Here is an 18,087-nt window from a genome sequence, read left to right as displayed (position 1 = left end):
TTTCCTCTTTCATTGAGAGCACATATGAGATATGAGGTCTAAGGAAAGAGTTGCCTTTGCATCCGCTAACTGAAAGGAAACAGACAGGGGAGGACTACCACAAGCTCTACTGTACAGATCAAAATAGAATAGACATTTTGACAAGATTTTTCCCCCTAAGAGTCCAACTCAGACATCTACCAACTTCACATTAGTCTTTTAGAACAGTTCTATGCAGAAACAGTTTCAGTCATGTCTCAACTTTGCATCCTCATCAGCAATACAGTGAGAATGCATACAGGCTTCCTTTGTATCTGGGACGAACAAATAGGCATACATGATAATGTGGTGTAATCCCTCAAGAATTATAAAAAGGTCCTATTTGGACTCTCACTCAACACTACCCATATACTATCTGGTTTGTAAATCCAGAGACTTACCTTACAACACTGAAACAGAAGTTTTTATAAACACACACACACACACACACACACACACACACACACTCACTCACTGTTTAAAGATACAATTTTTTACATTCTTTTACAATATTTGAATATTACAAAAAGTTACAAAAGAGTATCGATCGTGGGCCTTAAGTTATTCTAACATAAAGACACCAAAAGTCCAACTAAAGAAACACTTAGAGGACATTCTACCACAGAAAGGAACTAATTTGTAGCACTGAAGTGAAACATAAGCCAATCTGGCTTAAACACCTCATGATACTTTGTCTTATACATCTGTAGCCTTCATTAAATAACCACTCTGCTATCCAGAATCACTTTTACCCAGATCCACAGATTTTCAAAATTTTAATTATAAAGCACCAAGCATTTCCTCATCTCCCTCCTATCCACCCACTCAGCCCACCCTGCAGTGGTTCAGTTTGCTGAACTTCAACATTCTCAGCACTGAGTAAGAATCTCCAGGCAGAAGGTGGGGAGGGAAACGGAGCGATGGAAACAAATACTACAGGCACCCGCAGGGGCTGTCTTCTTAAATCCCAGACCTTTACATTACTAATTTAAAGCTAAATTTAAGCTTTTGCCTCCATTTAAATGGCCGACCAACAGTTTCTCCCACCCCTCTTCCTTTGGAAGAGGTAAAGTAGATGAAGTCTGTTAAGTGCCGATCGATGTATTTATCAAAATGAGAATTTTAAATCAGCAGAACTACTCCTTGTGAGGGAGGGGAAACGGTACTTTTCCACAGCCTGAAATGAAATTGACATTGACATCTTTCATAGAAGTCCCCTCCTTCCCAATTTCATCTCTGTGTTCCAATTATAATTGAAAGGAATAAAGCAACCTTTATTGAGGCTACTTTTAAAATCCTATTTAATACCATACATATTTTTGTGGCGGCCTCTACTTGAACGTAAATAAATCCTTAAACATGCGGAATCTGGATTGCTCTAGTATCAGTTACTCAACTGGTTGGGAGCAAGAGGAACCACCAGGGTCTTACCTTAGGTACCATCTGGCTATGTAAGGACAGGGGGATGGGATGGCTATTCTGAGGTTAGGGGTGCCTGGGAGTTTTATTAAGAAAAGGGGCAAATTATATAGTGTCTTGAAGTCTTGATCAAGTTCCACTGGACGGTACATAGCAGTACAAAGAGGAAGCGGTGCCGGCTGCAGGGTCCCATGTCAGAATTAGAGAATGGCAAGACTGTAGAACTGGGCGTAGGGGTTGGAAAGAAACTGGCCAGACGTGGCCGAGGAAGAATAAGGGGTGGAAACGCGAGTCACAGCATTCATTCCCGGTGCCCAGGCCTGTGCCAGGATACTCCGGCAGGAAGGAACCCGAGGCGGCGGCCGCCTCCCAGCGGGACCCTGGGAGTCGGTGGAGGCCAGAGGTGCGCCACGGCCCGGACGCGCCCGCTGCCTCCTCACCTTCGGGCATCTCTCGGTCGCTGATGTGCTGCAGGTGGTGGCCCTCGCCGGCTCCGAAATCCAACTCAGCCGGCTCCACGGCCGCAGCAGGCGCCGGCGCTACGGCCACCGCGTCCCCGGCCGCCGCCTCGTAGACCTCGGACTCGTAGTCGGGCTCTGCCGGTCCCGCGCGCCGGCCCAGCTTGGGGCTGGCATTGGGGGACACGCAACAGGTCAGCGTGTTCCCCATGGGGAGCGTCCGCTCCGCTCGGCCGACGCCTGCGCCTCCGCTCGCCCCGGACTCTGCGCCCGCCCCCTCCCCCAACAATGGCGCGGTCGGCGCCGGCAGCCCCGGGCTGAGCGGGGCTGCGCCCGCCCGCACTTGCTGCCGCGCCCGCTGCGCGCCCGCCCGCCCCGCCGCCCGGCCCGGGGCAGGGCTCCGGCCTCGGCCGCACCCCCGCCGGCTCGCCGCCGCCGCCTCCCCACAGCGGACTAGTCTGCGAGGGCGGCGACCAGCCCGGCTTATTTAAAAGGGGTGGGGACCCGACAAGCGCTGGGAGACGCAGCCACTGCGGGCCGAGAGCGCGGCCGGAGCTCCTCCTCCTTCCGTCGCCGCCTCCGGACTGAAGGCCGCTAGCCGGCTCCTGCCAACCGGAACGCGCTCCGCGGTCACCTGGTGACGGGTAGCCAATCAGACCTGGATTTCCCTCCACGCACCCGCCTACGGCCCAGGCACGTGACTCACAAAGCCCCTCCCCGTCCCTCAAGCTGAGCCGCGCGGACTCTGATTTCCATTCATCGCGAGCTGAGCGGAGTTGGGCTCCAGCTTGGCAGCTGCGGCAGTTTGTTACTCGAGGCCGCGCTTCAAGGCGGGCCCCGAAGGCCCAGCCTGGTGGAGAGTTGATTTTATCAGCAGTGTGGTTTCTCCATGTTTGACAGCTTCCCTTTGCTCACCCAAGTAAGTTGCACCGGACTTAGCCCGTTGTGTACGGCTAAATGCTCTTCTTCCGTCTTCCCAGTGTTACGTTTTCGCTTGCAACTTGGCCATAGCAACCCGGAGGCTCGCGCCTTACTCTCAATAAAGAATTGTGACTGTGTCTTGCATGAGACCCGAGGACACGTCACCCTTCAGTGTCCTCGTAGGTAAAATGAGGACCAAACTCGACCCTCTCTGTTCAGAAAAGCTGGGAGCCATCAACTTTTCGCTTGTTTTCTCCCATCACAAGTCAGGACTTTCCAGATTTCGTTTCTTTAACTAGCAATGCAGAGAGCAGTTTTCTCCCACAAAATAGAGAACCACACGGTGGAATGCCCACAGTCCTAATTGATGGGGATGGTAGAGAACAATGTTCAGAGTGCACCATGTATTGGTCACCATGCAACGGAGCTCCTTTAGCTGTAAGTCTACACAGCTGTCCAATGTTTTATCTCTCAGATTTTACTGGTTGATGGCAGGGCAGGGGGAGCTGCGATATGTAGAAATTAAGTAACTTTCTCAAGGTTACATGACTGCTCATGTAGGGGCCAGAATAGTATGGATTCCAGGTTTATCTCACAGTACCTGTAAAAGGAAGTCACACTTGGGGAAAATAACAGAGACAGTTTATTGGTGCTTGGTAGTGTTCAGTTTAAAGAAGAGCAGTCTTTTCACATGGGAATTTTAAATATCTTCCTTAATCGAATCTTCACGTTCATTCTCTGTTCCTGAAGTGTGTATCCAGCAATCCATGCTCCCAGTACATTCAGGCAAATGAGAAGCAAAGATTTGGAGAATCTAGCTGTATAAGTTCACACTGCGGATCTTGAGGTACAGACACCCCAAAGTTAATGGGGTCAAGAGTTCAGTTGCTTCTTTTTTTTTTCTCTAAATTTATATATTTATTGTATTTGTATGAGTACTCTGTAGCTGTCCTCAGACACATCAGAAGAAGCAACGGCTCCCATTACAGATGGTTGTGAGCCACCCTGTGGTTGCTGGGAATTGAACTAGGACCTCTAGAAGAGCAGTCAGTGCTCTTAACCGCTGAGCCATCTCTCCAGCCTAAGAGTTTAGATTTTATCCTTGAAATAGTTGTTGAACATGAAATTCAGAAGTCATTATCAGGTGTATTTAAGACTGTGTCATTCTGGACAGTAAGAAGAAAGGGAAGAAAGGACCAATTAAGGGCACATATTCTTTCATCTAGGAGGGAAAGACACCTCCAACAAAGGACACTGGTGACTGAGTGGAGAAAGAACATATTTCCAAAGTGAAAGAGGAAGTACTTAGTAGCTATTGGATATGGAGGGAGAACAGAAGTAGAAGGCAAAAAAGGTCTAAAGTTCTGATTGAGGGAAGTAGGTGGATTTTGATGCCCCTCCTCCCCCGACAGATAAAGGTAGAAGAATAAGTTTGGAGAAGAAAGTAGTTTTTGACATTAAGTGTTGTATGAGAATGAATCCTTCTAAGGGGAAAAGGCGGCAGAGGCTCCATGACTAAAGAAAATTTCTCTCTTCAAGATGGGAGAAAAAGGGCTGGAGAGATGGCTCAGCGGTTAAGAGCGCCCGACTGCTCTTCCAGAGGTCATGAGTTCAATTCCCAGCAACCACATGGTGGCTCACAACCATCTGTAAAGAGATCTGATGCCCTCTTCTGGTGTGTCTGAAGACAGCTACAGTGTACTTATATATAATAAATAAATCTTTAAAAAAAAAAAAGATGGGAGAAAAAGCAAGACGAATGTACTTTAATATTAAAAGAGTAAGAGTCCATGAGTACAACAAAATTTCAAACTTAGAAGAAAAAAGGACTTAATAAATAATGTTCCTAAGAAGGCAGAGATATTCACAGTCCAGATCTGGAATAGATAAGCTCTGGGAAGCAGAAGCAAGCAGGGAGAAAAGACCTATGTGATGTGGAAACATGGCTGGTAGAGAAGTTTTGGGAAAGTTCACTTCGTGACCCCTGGTTTCCTATAGGTTATAGTTTGGAATGTAACTGGGGGAAACAGAGAAGTATAAGTAGAAGAAGTCTATACCTCCCAGAAATCACGTTATATTTAATGAAAACCAAATACCATTTTACTGGCTAGTTTTATGTCAACTTGGCACAAGCTAAAGTTATCTGAGAGGAGGGAGCCTCAACTGAGAAAATGCCTCCCTAAGATGGGCTATAGAAAAGCCTACCAGGCATTTTCTTAGGGATTGATGGGGGAGGGACCAGCCCATTGTGGGTGGTACCAGTCCTGGACTGGTGGTCCTGGGTTCTATGAGAAAGAAGGGGTTGAACAAACTATGAGGAGCAAGCCAGAAAGCAGCAACCCTCTGTGGCCTGCATCATTTCCTGTCTCCAGGTCCCTGCCCTGTTTGAGTTTCTGTCCTGACTTCCTTTGATGATGAAAAGTGATACCCATGTTTTTAGATACGCAAGACCTTAAAAATTAACCCTAAGACACCATTGCCCCTTAATGTTGGTAAAGAATTAACCTCAGGATCCACTACAGATACCACAATTAGAAGAAGATGAAGTCCTTATGAAATGGCACAGTATTTACATGTAACCTACCTGTGTACATTCTCCCACATATTTCAAATCAACTGAGTTACCTATAATACCTAATAGATGTCAATGCCATATATATATATATGTATATGTATACACATATATATATTACTATATTATTTATAGAATAATGACAAGAAAAATGTGCGTGCTTGGTAGAGATGCAAGCTATTTCACATGTTTTTAGCCCACTCTTCATTGAATCCATGAAGGCAGAAGCCAGAGATAAGAGGACAATGCCTCTTCCCTCAGATGTGAGTAAATTGAGCTGTTTGAGCCAAGTCCACAGAGCTCAGCTCTAAACAGCTCTATCACAGAAGCGGAAGGGAACTGCTTCCCAAGCAGTTAAAAGAAATGGCAACAACTATGAGGAAGAGTAAACAGATAAGGAAGCACAATGTATTTGTATAAAGTATGGACCTTTTGCAGACCGTCTAGCCGCATAGAAGACCACAAAAAGGACCCAAGGGAATATTAGCCTTTTAACAGGAAGAAAAGGTTATTTCAAAAGGCAAGGGAGCAGAGGGGAATTAATTTTTAATTTAATTCCGTTTAAAGCATTTACTTAAGCACTGATGACAGAGAATGAACACTACATTACAACGTGGGAAACCACAGTGGAAGGAAAGTGTAGTTAAGTCCTCAAGACTCGATGACTGCATTCTAAGGTATGATATTGTCTGAGGTGCTAGACGTCACTGCATAGTATTTTAGATGCTTCTTGTTACTTGAAGTTATGTTTAAGATCACGTTATAAAATAGTGCCCGCACATAACAACAGACATACACAAATAGATACACAGGATCTTAAAATTTAAATAATTTAAAGAATAAGCAAAAGCACTGTGAACCATTGTTATGAAAATAGATTTTAAAACATCTAACTTTCAAGGAATAGTAGAAAATATTAATTTAAAAAATTTCCTGTCTTGGGAAGGTGATGTACAAATGAACAAAACAGGAGTTCTGTGGTAAGTATTAAGTGAAGGTTGGAGTCTGTAAGAGAAACTGAGGTTTTATTTATATGAGCCTAAGGTAAATTCATTGATTCTTCTTGACTGATTGCCTGTGCAAAAGAGAAGACAGTCTCTAGCTATCGTATCTTGAAGCATGTATATTGTGTATTGTATGCAACGTGCATGTATATTCTAGCCTGAAGAAAGGAAGAAGGAGATTTCTCAGAAGATCCATGTAGCATAGCTTGTATATCATTGGTTTAAAGTGGACATGGCCACACCCAGCTTCAAGGGAGGCTAAAAAAAAAAAAACAAAAAAACATAGGATTGTATGAAGATGATAAATGCAGAACCAAAAACTAGAATTAAAGTAACTCATACTCTATGCTGCAGTCTGTACAGAAGCAACATCAGGAAATCATTAGCCTAAGGCAAGAATGACCGTGACTTCATCCCCATTTGTAAGCATAGTCAAAATCTACATGAGTTTTATAGTAGTCTTCTCTTAAGCTAAGAAGGCTAAAATGTAAATGATAAAAACCCGAAAATCAGCCACCACAAACAACAAAAACAAGACAGTGATTGAGACTTAAACTATAAAATAAAACAGGCTTAAAAGTAAGAAACATGGCAGTCAGCTATGGTATATTCTATGTGGTTAATTGGTTTCCATCTTGAGAACCATAACTAGTTGAATGGCATTGGTAAGAAGTCTTCTCCGAAAAGCTCGTCTAACAAAGGCTTTTCTCCTCAGCTAGTGGAACTATTTAGGGAGGTTGTAGAAACTTTAGGACATGGGTCTGTCTGGAAGAAGTAAGTTACTTAGGGGATGTCCTTGGGGCTGTATCGTGTCCTGGGTGGGTCTATTGGGTAAGTAGGGCTCTCTCTTCCTCTCCCTCCCTCCTTCCTTTCCTCCTCTTCTTCCCTCTCTTGTTCCCTTTTCCTCTTCCTCTTTCCCCCTCTGTCTGCCCTTCTGTTTACTTACTTTTTAGCAGGAGGTAAATGGCCTCTGCTACATGCTTCTGTGGTTGTGATGCTCTAGGCCTCACCATGGGCCCAGAATTAACCCCTGAAACTGTGAGCTAGAGTAAATCTCTCCTCCTCTTTAAGATTGTTTTTGTCAAGTATTTTGTTACAGCAGTGAAAAGTATGGCATACTACTTATAGAATAGGACTCTGTAGGTGAGTGATATGCACATATATATTTCTAAGTAGAGAATCTACAGTTAGCATCATATTCTTAAAGTCTATAAGCAAAAATGTTAAAGAATTATATTACCTGGCATGATGCAGAACAACTTGACATCTCTTGTTCTTAAATTCAAATAATTATAATGTGTTTTTTCCAGTAGTTTGGGAATTTGATGGTATAGTAGGAACATTTAATAAACTATGCATTCCTCAACCCTTTTCCCATCTTCTTTCCTCACACAATACATGGGATAAGTGCTAATTTATTTGAAATAGTGCTCAGAAAAACAGTGTCAGTTTGTCATCTTTAAAGACAGATACCCATTACATAGGTGAGTTCTGGCCCCAAATGTCTTCTGTACTAGAGATCCCAGTGTCAGGATATTTCGTGTGGACAGCTCTAGGAAAATTTACATTTGAAGAGAGACTGTTTCTTTTGCTTTCCTAGGGCTCCACTTTTTCCATCCCATATGACCTGTGTGCTTCTGGTTTCATTTTTCTAAATGCTGTAGAAATCTAAAATCTTTCTCAGCCTCTTGCTCACTCCTCTTCAGATATCTAAGTAGGGACAGAGTGTAGTGTTCAGGGTCCTGGATTTCTAAATCAGATCCCAACTCTCTTCACTGCTCCAAGGACTCTCATAAGATGGTATCTGTGCCCAGGGTGTTTCATGAGACAGTCCACCCTCTACATTTGACCAGGAAATAAACTCACTTGGAAGTCTGTTTTGGAACAAGGTAGATATAATTGTGCAAGGCAGATACTGTTCCAATTGCTATTCCCCAGTCCTGTCAACATCTCTTCCCTCCATTATCTGCTTCGATGCTCATTTCTCTTATGTGATATTTTAGGACTTTAGAATGTCAGCCCCACCCCTTATACTTATATTTTTAATGTATATTATGGATATTATATCTGCATATATGTCTGTGTAGTGCTGTGCTCTTGAGGGCTATAAGAAGGCATTGGGTCCCCTGGGTTTGGCGTTACAGATACTCGTGAGTTGCATCATGCAAGTTGGTTCCTCTGGAAGAGCAGCCTGTTTCCTTAAGTGCTGAGCCATCTCTTCATCAATATTTTTTTAATTTATTTTTTATATGAGTACACTGTTGCTATCTTCAGACACACCAGAAGAGAGCATTAGATCCCATTACAGATGGTTGTGAGCCACCATTGTGGTTGCTGGGAATTGAACTCAGGACCTCTGGAAGAAACAGTCAGTGCTCTTACCTTCCAAGCCATCTCTCCAGCCCCCTTATTTTTATTTTTTAGTTATGTGTATTTGTGTGGTGTATGTACATACAAGTATTATGAGGGCCAGAAGAGCGTGTCAGATCCCTGGAACTAGAATTATAGGTGATTATGAGTTGCTTGGTATAGGTGCTAGGAGCCAAACCTGGGTCCTCTAGCAAAACACTATGTGGTCTTAGCTGCTGAGCCATCTCTACAGCACCCAAACTCCTCTATTAAAAGGAGTCTTTGGCCAAGTGAAGCAAGTTTCTTTTATGTTAGAATCATTTCCTTGCAATGATCTGACAGTTCCCTCCAGCTTCCTCCAGAAATCTTTTTGACAGCAGCCTCTTCACATAAGCTGACATTAGAAAGACAATGCTGGAGGGGGAAGAGGAGTTTCATTAAACTTGACAGAACTGAACAGTTTGAAGAGGTCTTTTAAGCCAAGTTTATGTTCTTAGAAACACAGCTTAGACCTGAGCCAGGGTCTTTTTCTTATACTGGCTCTGTTGCCCTCCTGTCTAATAATCTTTGTCATCACAGCACAAAGTCTTCACTGAAGCGCTCTAGGATTCATGCTATCAGAAGATGTTCACACAGTAATATGGATACATGCAGGGGCCAGGGAACTTGTCTTGAGAGACTCTTGCTATAAAAAGCACATTTTTTAAAGCAAAGAAACCCCTAACCCCAACAACCTAGGTTGTATTTTCCTGGATCTAGGGCCTTCAACTCCTTTGTAGAGTGGCCCTGCATATTTTAATTGGTTTTTCAAGAATGAGTAGTTAGACTTGACAGTTTGGGGTATGGACCCCAAATTTAGTAACATGGCATCTGTGGGGTGCTTAGGTAGAAAAGGACAGTATTCTTTGACCTGTTTTTTCTAATGTTCTTCCCACACAGATGGAATAGATTATCCTTGTGAAAAAATATCCTGGTTATTCAATAAATACTCTGCGTAGGAGGAGTAGAGAAAGACTGAAACCATAGGAACAATAAAAACTCAAGTATCCAGTATAGTTCTGTCATGTTCTTTGCAGCCAGAATCAGGAATCCAGGATAGCAGCTCAGCTTGGCCATCTGGTCAACCTATACTCATTCTCTGAGGTTTATCTGGAACAGAGCTGCCTCTACAGTACTCCCTTAACTCCCTCAAGACAGGTTCTGTCTTTTGCTTGTAATGAGTTATTCTGCAGAGTCAAACTGCAGAGCAATATGCTCTCACATTGTATGATAATTACTTTCATGTCTGACAGCCCTGTTAAACCAAATTCTGAGAACACAAGACTTCTGTTCATCTTATGCATCCTTAGCACTAAGTATAAACCTGGCTTTTTGAGTGAGCATATAAATGAATGAAAGGGCCGAATAGCATGTGCCAACATCCAAAGCTGAGAACTGTGTAAAGCCATTTATGTTTTTCCAGCACTCTCTTCCTTACCTCTGCTTCTGACTTCTGTTCTTCTGTAGCCTCTCTCTAAAACAAACATCGTTTTATAATAATCTCATAACTCGGGGTCAGGAAGTGAGTCACTGCTTAAGAATCAGAGGAGTCAGCTGGAGTGAACCATTTAGCAATGGAAATGGCTAAGGTGGCTTACCAGCAGCATCAGTTCTTCCTGGAGCTGTAATACCTCATTCTTCTCCGTGCCTCAACTCCGAGGCTGGAATATCCGTGCATGCCAGGCATCTGGTTTGCAAAGGTCGGGATACCTGAGACTGACTAGACACATCATGGTTTTCTCAAACACTTAACATGTGTCACGTTCTCAGAAAGGATATTAGTCTACAAATACAGGAGGAGGAGGAGAGCTATGGTCAGCCTTATTCTTTTACGGGAAAAATCCCTCAAAGCCAGTTCTTAGACTGGCTCAACATTCTTGTCTGTTGTGAACAGATCAACAGATCTTATCTTTTTACTACTTTACAATGGACCAGCTAAAGATATTGGAACTAGACCTAAGTTTAGTATCCAGAGAAGCCTTGCCCCCACAAAACAGGGTTTTATATGTGTGTGTGTTTTGAGAGAGGGTCTTAATGATCCTCACTGCTTAGCCTCCTACAAAGACCAGCAGCCTTTGGGTTTTTATCCCAGGTAGAAAGAACAGGTTCCATTTTATAATGTCACCTCACACATTAAATCAAACTGAAAAGAGTAATAGAGTTAAAAAAAACCAAAACCTTCAGACTTACTGAGAACCTTACATTTTTCTGGTAATTCTTTGCAGTGAGCAACCTTGTATGATCTATGGTTTGAGCAAATGAGGATTCCTACAAGAAAAACAATTATAGAAGACAATGTCCTAAATGAGATTATTATTGCTGCTTTTAACTAGCAACTGCTATGTGGACATACACTGTGTGGTGCTCTACATGAGTGCAAACTAATACCCATGACAGTCACCTGCAGTAGTGACAGGTCAGATTCTCAGGCAAACCTCCCCTGGGCCAGAGACATCTTAAACCCATCACATACAAAGAGTAGAATGTGGGTACCATTCACTGTTGCATGCCCTTGTAACAGTGTATGCAAGGTCTCTGTGACCTCCTCCAGAAGTGCCGAGAAGAGCCTGCAGCACCTGCTGCTCTGCTAGTGCTCCTTTGAGTCAGAATTCATGCTTTGCTGGCATTTTGTTTCTATAAAAGAAACCTGTCCCTCCGTCCTCACTGACGTGAGAGGCATGATGAGTTAGCATTAGGATTGGGTATCTTACATGGATAAAAGGAATACACATGGTTAGGAAAATACATATTCTAACTAGTTTCATAACAGGCTTGACCAAAGCTAAACAGAAAGTAAACAATGCTAGTCCTTAATTGTAATTAAGTGATTTACGACTTGCGTGCGTGATGGGCCCTTACCTTCATCCACTGGGCTGGAAGAATGATTTTGTAATAATCACTGCAACCTGAAGCAATGAATATGTCAGCACTACTCACCTTTTTTAAAGTTTTTGTTAACTTGTTCACTATAGTTTCTCACATTTTTATTTTTAAGAATGACTTAGACAAAATGAATAGATATGAATGTGAGAGAAAGATTGGGGAACATGGAGGGTCAACAGATGAGATAGGTAGGTGGGAGGTGGGAGTGATCGGTATGAAAACATACAGGTGACATTGTAAAAATAAATGAAGTTGACTTAAACTGCTATCCTGGCTACTGAGTTTTTAAGGAACTACTTAAGTCCAGTGGCTCTAGCAACTGTTTCCCCATTCATTTCCCTCCATCCTTCCAGGCACCTGCCAGAACCATGTGATAGTCTGGACGTTTCCTGGCCTCCTTGTAAAGAAGATAAAGGGACACCCACACCCTTGGATGTGTTTCTGAGTGTTGTCCTGATCTTTCCAAACATTTCATCAGAAGACCCAGATAGTAGTGTGGGCCAAAGAACAGAGCCAGCCTTTGTGCTGAGGATCCCATCACCACCCATTGCTGAAGAAGAATCAGGCCCCAGGACGGTATGGAAAACACACCTGACACTACAAATCTAGACTGTGAAACTGGCTCTCACCACATGCCGTCTTCTCACCCTTCTCCACTGAAAAAGAAAAGGGAAATGTATGATAACCAATTAGAAGAGGACAGGGAATCCTCTATTAAAGCTTAATAGTAATTACTATATTTAGCTTCTTACAGAACTAAAAAATACATATTATTGTAAAGATGTTAAGAACTGCACATAAAGATGAAAATAAAACCAGACCCCATCCCAGGATACCCCTGCTTTTTTAGCATTTTATGGCATACTTCCCTAAACTTTAATAAAATGTTTCAGTGATTTAAAAGTGAAACAGTGCTACCTATATAGTTTCTCTGTCTTGCTTTCTTAGCAATATAATAATTTTCCTCTGGTGTGTGTGTGTGTGTATGTGTGTGTGTGTGTGTGTGTGTGTGTAATGACTTCACAATATGCATTCATTCATCCATGAATATTCATCAACAGCCTGAAAGTCTCCAGGCAATAAGCTCAAAACTGTGAGATGTGTCAGTTGGTTAAATAGAGAACTTGGCCTCCTGGGGTTGATATTTAAAAAGCAATAAATAAGCAAGTACATGTCAGTTCATAGGGCATTGTCTCCTCAGGAACACCAGGGAGTCTTCTGTATTAAGCTGTGTGGCTACATCTTATCCCTTGCTGTCTAAATGTATGTGTTGAAGTCATGACCCCTGTGACCTCAGAAAAGACTTTTGTTTTCTAATTTTATGGATTTTGGAGGGGAGGGATTGTTGTTAGTTTGAGACAGTTTCTCTTAGGTCCTGGTTAGAGGTAACTTGCCATCCTCCTGCCTCCGTACTAGCAGTACTGACAAACAGCAGCCTGCCCAGCTTGGAAGTAAGGTCTTTATGGATGTAATGGTTAAAATAAGACCAGTGAGTCAGACCCTGATCCAGTAAAGGAGTGTCCCTATAAGAAGAGGAAGTTTGGGTACTAACACGTCAAGAAGCCCATATGAAGACATAAAAAATATAGAAGCCCTAGAAGCCAATGATAGGACTCAGGGCTGACCTTTTCTTCACAGCCCTCAACGGAACCCAGTCCTACTCACACCTAGGTCTTGAACCTGCAGCCTCCAGACTTGTTCCACCTCCTGAGTTTATTGTCCAATAATGGCAGCACACACAGGCTGACCAGCATGGATAACGTGAGAGACTGCAGCCCTCATGAGTGGCACAGCAACACACCAAAAGCAAAGCAGAGCTTGGTACTCTTAGGGGAGGGCGAGGGGCCTGGTGTCTGGGAGGATGGGTACAAGAAGCAGCAGGTTAGTGTGTAAGTCTAAAGGTTTGTTGTTTGTTTTGGATTTTCTCTATTACTGTTTACAGTTTGGTTCAATGTGTAAGGAGACATAAAAGGGAACCCATGTTCTTTTCACCTGTTACAAACCCAAAGACTGTGGCTCGTGAGTGATCTCTATAGAGAACTCCCAACCTTAAAGAAGGGCTTCAGAATATATGTTTGGGAAACAGGAGAAGTTGCTAGAAAACCAATGGCATGGCCCTGTTCTATTACTTGTGTTGTATCAAAATTCGTAACCTTGTTAATGAAAGTATATACCAGTGCTAGTGAGAGACGGAAAGGGGCTTTTGGGATTTAGAAACCTGATTCTAAATTTTCTATTCTACCATCTCCTAGCCACTTTTCTCCCCAGCCAAACACACCAACAAGCCATCATTTTAAGATAGCCTCAGACCCCTTTGTGAGTTTTCTATAGAGATAACTCATGGAGATTCTCTTTACATCATTTCAAGGTCATGGATGGACCCCTTTCCCTTATGTCCTCCCTGGGCTGTGCCCCAAGGCTTCCAGTCCTCAGGCCCTTTGGGCTTGCTGGTACCAACTGCCACGTGCCAAGATTCCATTGTTCACTGCTGCTCACCCTTCCCACCCCCACCCCTGCCTTAGCCTTAGGAAATGCAGAGATGTAAGGCTCTCTGCAATTTGCACACCCAAACAGGGAAGTGGACAGTCCGGTTGGAGAACAAAATCCCAAGGGCTCCAACTGGCTTGGAAGCTACCATTTATGAGAATGTGTGACTCTGGAGCCCACTATGACCAGTTATTCTTTATCTTTGTTCCCTTCTCAAACTAAGGAAGGGCTCTTTGGTTTTCTTTCCCTTTTACTATTTTTCATATTGGATTATTTGAGGTAGATGGGCATGTGAGCTAAGGCGCAGCTGTGAAGATTGGAAGGCACCTAGTGGGAGTTGGTTCTCTCCTCACATTGTGTGGTTTAAGGGGATACAACAATTCAGGTGCTTGGGCTCAGCAAACTCCTTTAACCAACTGAGCAATCTCTCCATTAGCTGAGTAGTGATTTCTTACGGAAAAATCAATCCCTCACCAGTGACTTCCTTTAGTTGTACAGGTACTTATTCATACATACTTATTTATCTCGACTAAATCCCTTTGTCTTCCTCAAACCCCACAGAAGGCCTATCAATTCTACCCTGATTTTAACTTCATTCAGTGAGACAATTGAACAAACTCAAGGCATTTGGCTTGGAAAATTAAAAGAGTGCCAGTTCAGCCCAGGCTCTTGGGCTGATCCACAGCCATGGCCCCTGATACGTCTGCATATAAGCTGTACGTTCCTTTGAGCAAATGCCCCAAGATAAGAGCGCTAGTGATGGTGAATGTCATCAGCCTGACAGATCTAGAATCATTGAAGAGACACAGCTCTAAGGGAGTCTTGAGGGTATACTTGAGGTGATCAGACTCACCTTGAATGTGGGTGGTACCATTCCATGGGCTGGCCAAAGAAAGCGAGCAGAGCACAACGTGTACTCCCTGACTTCACACGTGAGAGCAGCAGCCTCCTGCTACAGCGGTCATACTTTCCCAGCACGATAAATTATATAGCTGGAGCTGTGGAGCACAGTGAAACCTTCCTACCGTCCGCTGCTCTCCCTAGGTATTTTGTCACAGCAATGAAACAAGTAAATAAAACAACGCCTCCAGGAGGATCACAGACCTGGGCCTCACTGTCACAAAGGGCTCAGTATACCCAGGCCATCCTGAGAGAAGTTCGAGGGCAGGCAAGTTGTTATAAAGAAGATAGCAGCTGTCAACTTGAACTCTGCGTCATTTTTAGGCCTTGTCTGCTGTGACTAGTAGCTAGTTCATTCATAGATGTGTGTGTGTGTGTGTGTGTGTGTGTGTGTGTGTGTGTGTGTGTGTGTGTGTGTGTGCGTGTGCATGCATGTGTGTTTGTGTGTGTGTGTGTGTGTGTATTAACTATACCCTTTAATAAATTCCCTTAATCACCTGGGAAACACATTGAACTGAATGTGTATTGGAGTCATTGTTGTACACATTTAAAATACACCACAAATTTTATAACTCTGCTTTGCTTTTCTCTTCCCCTGCCTGGGATTTTATTGGTATGGAAATGGCCAGGGCCTCTCCTGACCTCTGAAAGGCCCAATGAAAACATGAAACCGAGGCAAGGTGACAGAGTCTGGTTATTCAGCACAGAGGGCCTCATCATGTTACTTCTTAGAAAAACAGAATGCTGCCCCGAAGGACCCAGAGCCACAGATGTTCTTCCCAGATCAAGCAGTTTCCAAATTTTTACAGTTTTAGTTTAAATGAGCCAACAGGGAAATTTCTAGACTAGAATATTTGAGCAAAAGGAAATACAAGCTTGCAAATGTAAACCACTATATTCTAGATTGGGTATAATATTCAGATAGTTCCTGGGGATAAAGCAAAGAAAGGAAGGGATTTTTCCCCCCACAGAGTCATGTCAAAAAGACAGCTACATAGCTTGCTGAATATCTTACCGGATTCTCATGTTTCTTGTCTGACCCATCCCTATGTGCCTTATTAAGGATAGCTGTAAGCCTGTAGTTTAACCTCTCATTACTAACCAAACACTAATATACCCACATGTTCAGCATGGGAATGACACCATTTATAAAATATTTTAGCAACACTATTCCATAGTGACAGTGTCATCTAGAGAGTGAAGAGTCCTCTCACCCTCTTCGCTGTCATTTTAAATTCCCAGTGGTGCCAAATATAGTCATGTCAACAGATACTGTTCCAAAATACCAACATTCAATTCAGCTGTATACCAGGCAACTGACCCAACCCTTGGAGGAAACAAAAATACCTCTGTCTCGGATGACAAAGCCGTGAAAAGTCGGATACTCTGTATTTCAAATAGATGGGAAGTTGTCAAGTAAGACATGTCTGAAAAGGCTAATCAACTTTGTGTTTTCATTAGTTGTGCCATTGTAATTTGTCTCAATCTGGGTTTTTCTCAGCCATATGTGAAAATCCTGTTTTATCCAACTCTTAATAGCATCCAAGTATTAATACTAAATCATTGAGAGATGCAAAATTCTGTCATATACTGTAGCGCTGTCTGGAACATTCTGGTTCTCTTTTTCTCTTTGGGGGTAGTGCCGGGGCACAAACCCAGGGCCTCCTGGATGCAAGGCACATGCTCTGTCACGGAGCCATATTGTCAGTGCCTCTCAAACATGGTAATCATAGTAAGAGTAACTACTAAAATGTTCTCTCTTAGTACCAAAGTAGCTTTTTAAATGTATTTTTATTATTTGAGAATTGTACACAAGCATATATTCTCATCATATTCATCTATAACTCCTTCCCCTAACAGCTCCAAGCTCCACCTCCAAGTCCTTCAGGATCCATCCTTTTCCCCTCCAGCCCCTCCAACTTTGTGGCCTCTCTCTTGTTTTTTCTTTATAAGTAACTGTCCAAATCCAGTTTCTTTTGCCCATATATTCACGGGTCTGAGGCTTCCACCTGGAGTGTGATTCACCTATCAGGAGCCACACCCTTAAGGAAAACCATCTTTTCTGTCCCTAGAAGTTATTGGCTGTCAGTATCTCCTCAGTTAAAGGGTCATGGACCCCTCCCAGCTCTGTGTTAGAATGTTGATAGAGGTCTTTCTTGTGCAGGCAGACTGGTTCCTGTGAGTCAGTGAATTCAGTCAGTGGTCCTGTTGTATACACAAGATACTGTTTTATTCCAGTGCTTTCAAACTTCTTCCTATAATTTTTCTCTCCTCTCTTCCACAATGGTGCCTGGGCCTTGGTAAGTAATGGTGGTATAGATGTCCCTTTTATGGCCGCGCATCCTACTGACACTCAGCTGTACTTGGACCAGTTGTGAGTTTCTTCATCAATGTGCACCCACTGTACAAAGTAACTCATCTGATGAGATTTCACTGCAGCACCGATCTATGGGAAGATGCATAAGAATGTAGAGGCCAGTTTGACCGTGTGTCTGTTTAGCAAAGCAGTAGTAACCTCACCCGTGGTGCCTGTGAACTCCCCAAGCAGAGATTCTTGGCAACATTTACAGAATCAGGCATTTCCTCCCATGGAGAGGGCCTGAAGTTCAGTCAGAAAGCCATTGGTTATTATCATAGCATTCATGCCACTGTTACATACATGGGCGTATCTTGCCCTGTAATCCTTATTAGAGCCCACGGGTTTTAGAGTTGGCTTAGGCTGTTGGTCACTGTCTTCACTCCAAGAGGTTACATAGCATCTTCCAGTACTGTGAAAGCTAGCCAGTGGGGATGAGGTTTTCGGCTCAGTACCAACTTAATTTCTCCAGGTCTTGTGACCAAAGTCTGTTATGTCTCCAGAAATAGGGTCTTACCAACAAGTTCTGCTGGGCACCCAAGAGTAATGGCAATGACTTTTATGATTTTTTATGACTTTAAGCTTCCCAACTGTGGCCTGTGCCCTGAACTACTCGTCTACTGACCCTACTAGCCCTAGGGCATTGGAGATGAAGTGGTGCAGAGTCAATGACACAGACTC

General features: G+C 43.3%; 1 protein-coding gene and 2 long non-coding RNA genes across 4 annotated transcripts in view; 1 reads left to right on the top strand and 2 right to left on the bottom strand.

Annotated features, from left to right (window-relative positions):
- Ccnyl1 (cyclin Y-like 1) overlaps positions 1-2,741 on the bottom strand; it is a 36,443-nt gene extending 33,702 nt beyond the window's left edge. The window contains exons 1-2 of one of the 2 annotated variants that reach the window (XM_008767164.4): positions 2,602-2,741; positions 1,878-2,065 (exon numbers count right to left, since the gene is read on the bottom strand). In XM_008767164.4, coding sequence (XP_008765386.1) covers positions 1,878-2,065; positions 2,602-2,651 — 238 coding nt within the window. In that variant the 5' untranslated portion in view covers positions 2,652-2,741. Of the gene's footprint in view, positions 1-1,877; positions 2,107-2,601 lie in introns of those variants that run through there. The other variant, XM_063267898.1, reaches the window with a different exon arrangement.
- LOC120094695 (uncharacterized) lies at positions 2,676-12,572 on the top strand. The gene is made up of 2 exons (XR_005489170.2): positions 2,676-2,814; positions 12,017-12,572. It is a non-coding gene; the product is annotated as an uncharacterized LOC120094695 (long non-coding RNA).
- LOC134480380 (uncharacterized) lies at positions 5,950-11,184 on the bottom strand. Its single transcript, XR_010054805.1, has 3 exons — positions 10,983-11,184; positions 10,379-10,563; positions 5,950-6,650 (listed from the first exon to the last, which is right to left on the bottom strand). It is a non-coding gene; the product is annotated as an uncharacterized LOC134480380 (long non-coding RNA).
- Positions 12,573-18,087: the final 5,515 nt, after the last annotated feature.

Source organism: Rattus norvegicus, chromosome 9, assembly GCF_036323735.1.
Source record: "Rattus norvegicus strain BN/NHsdMcwi chromosome 9, GRCr8, whole genome shotgun sequence".
Lineage (NCBI taxonomy): Eukaryota > Metazoa > Chordata > Mammalia > Rodentia > Muridae > Rattus > Rattus norvegicus.
The sequence above is the reverse complement of the archived record's forward strand: the minus strand, read 5'-3'. Positions and strand labels throughout refer to the sequence as shown.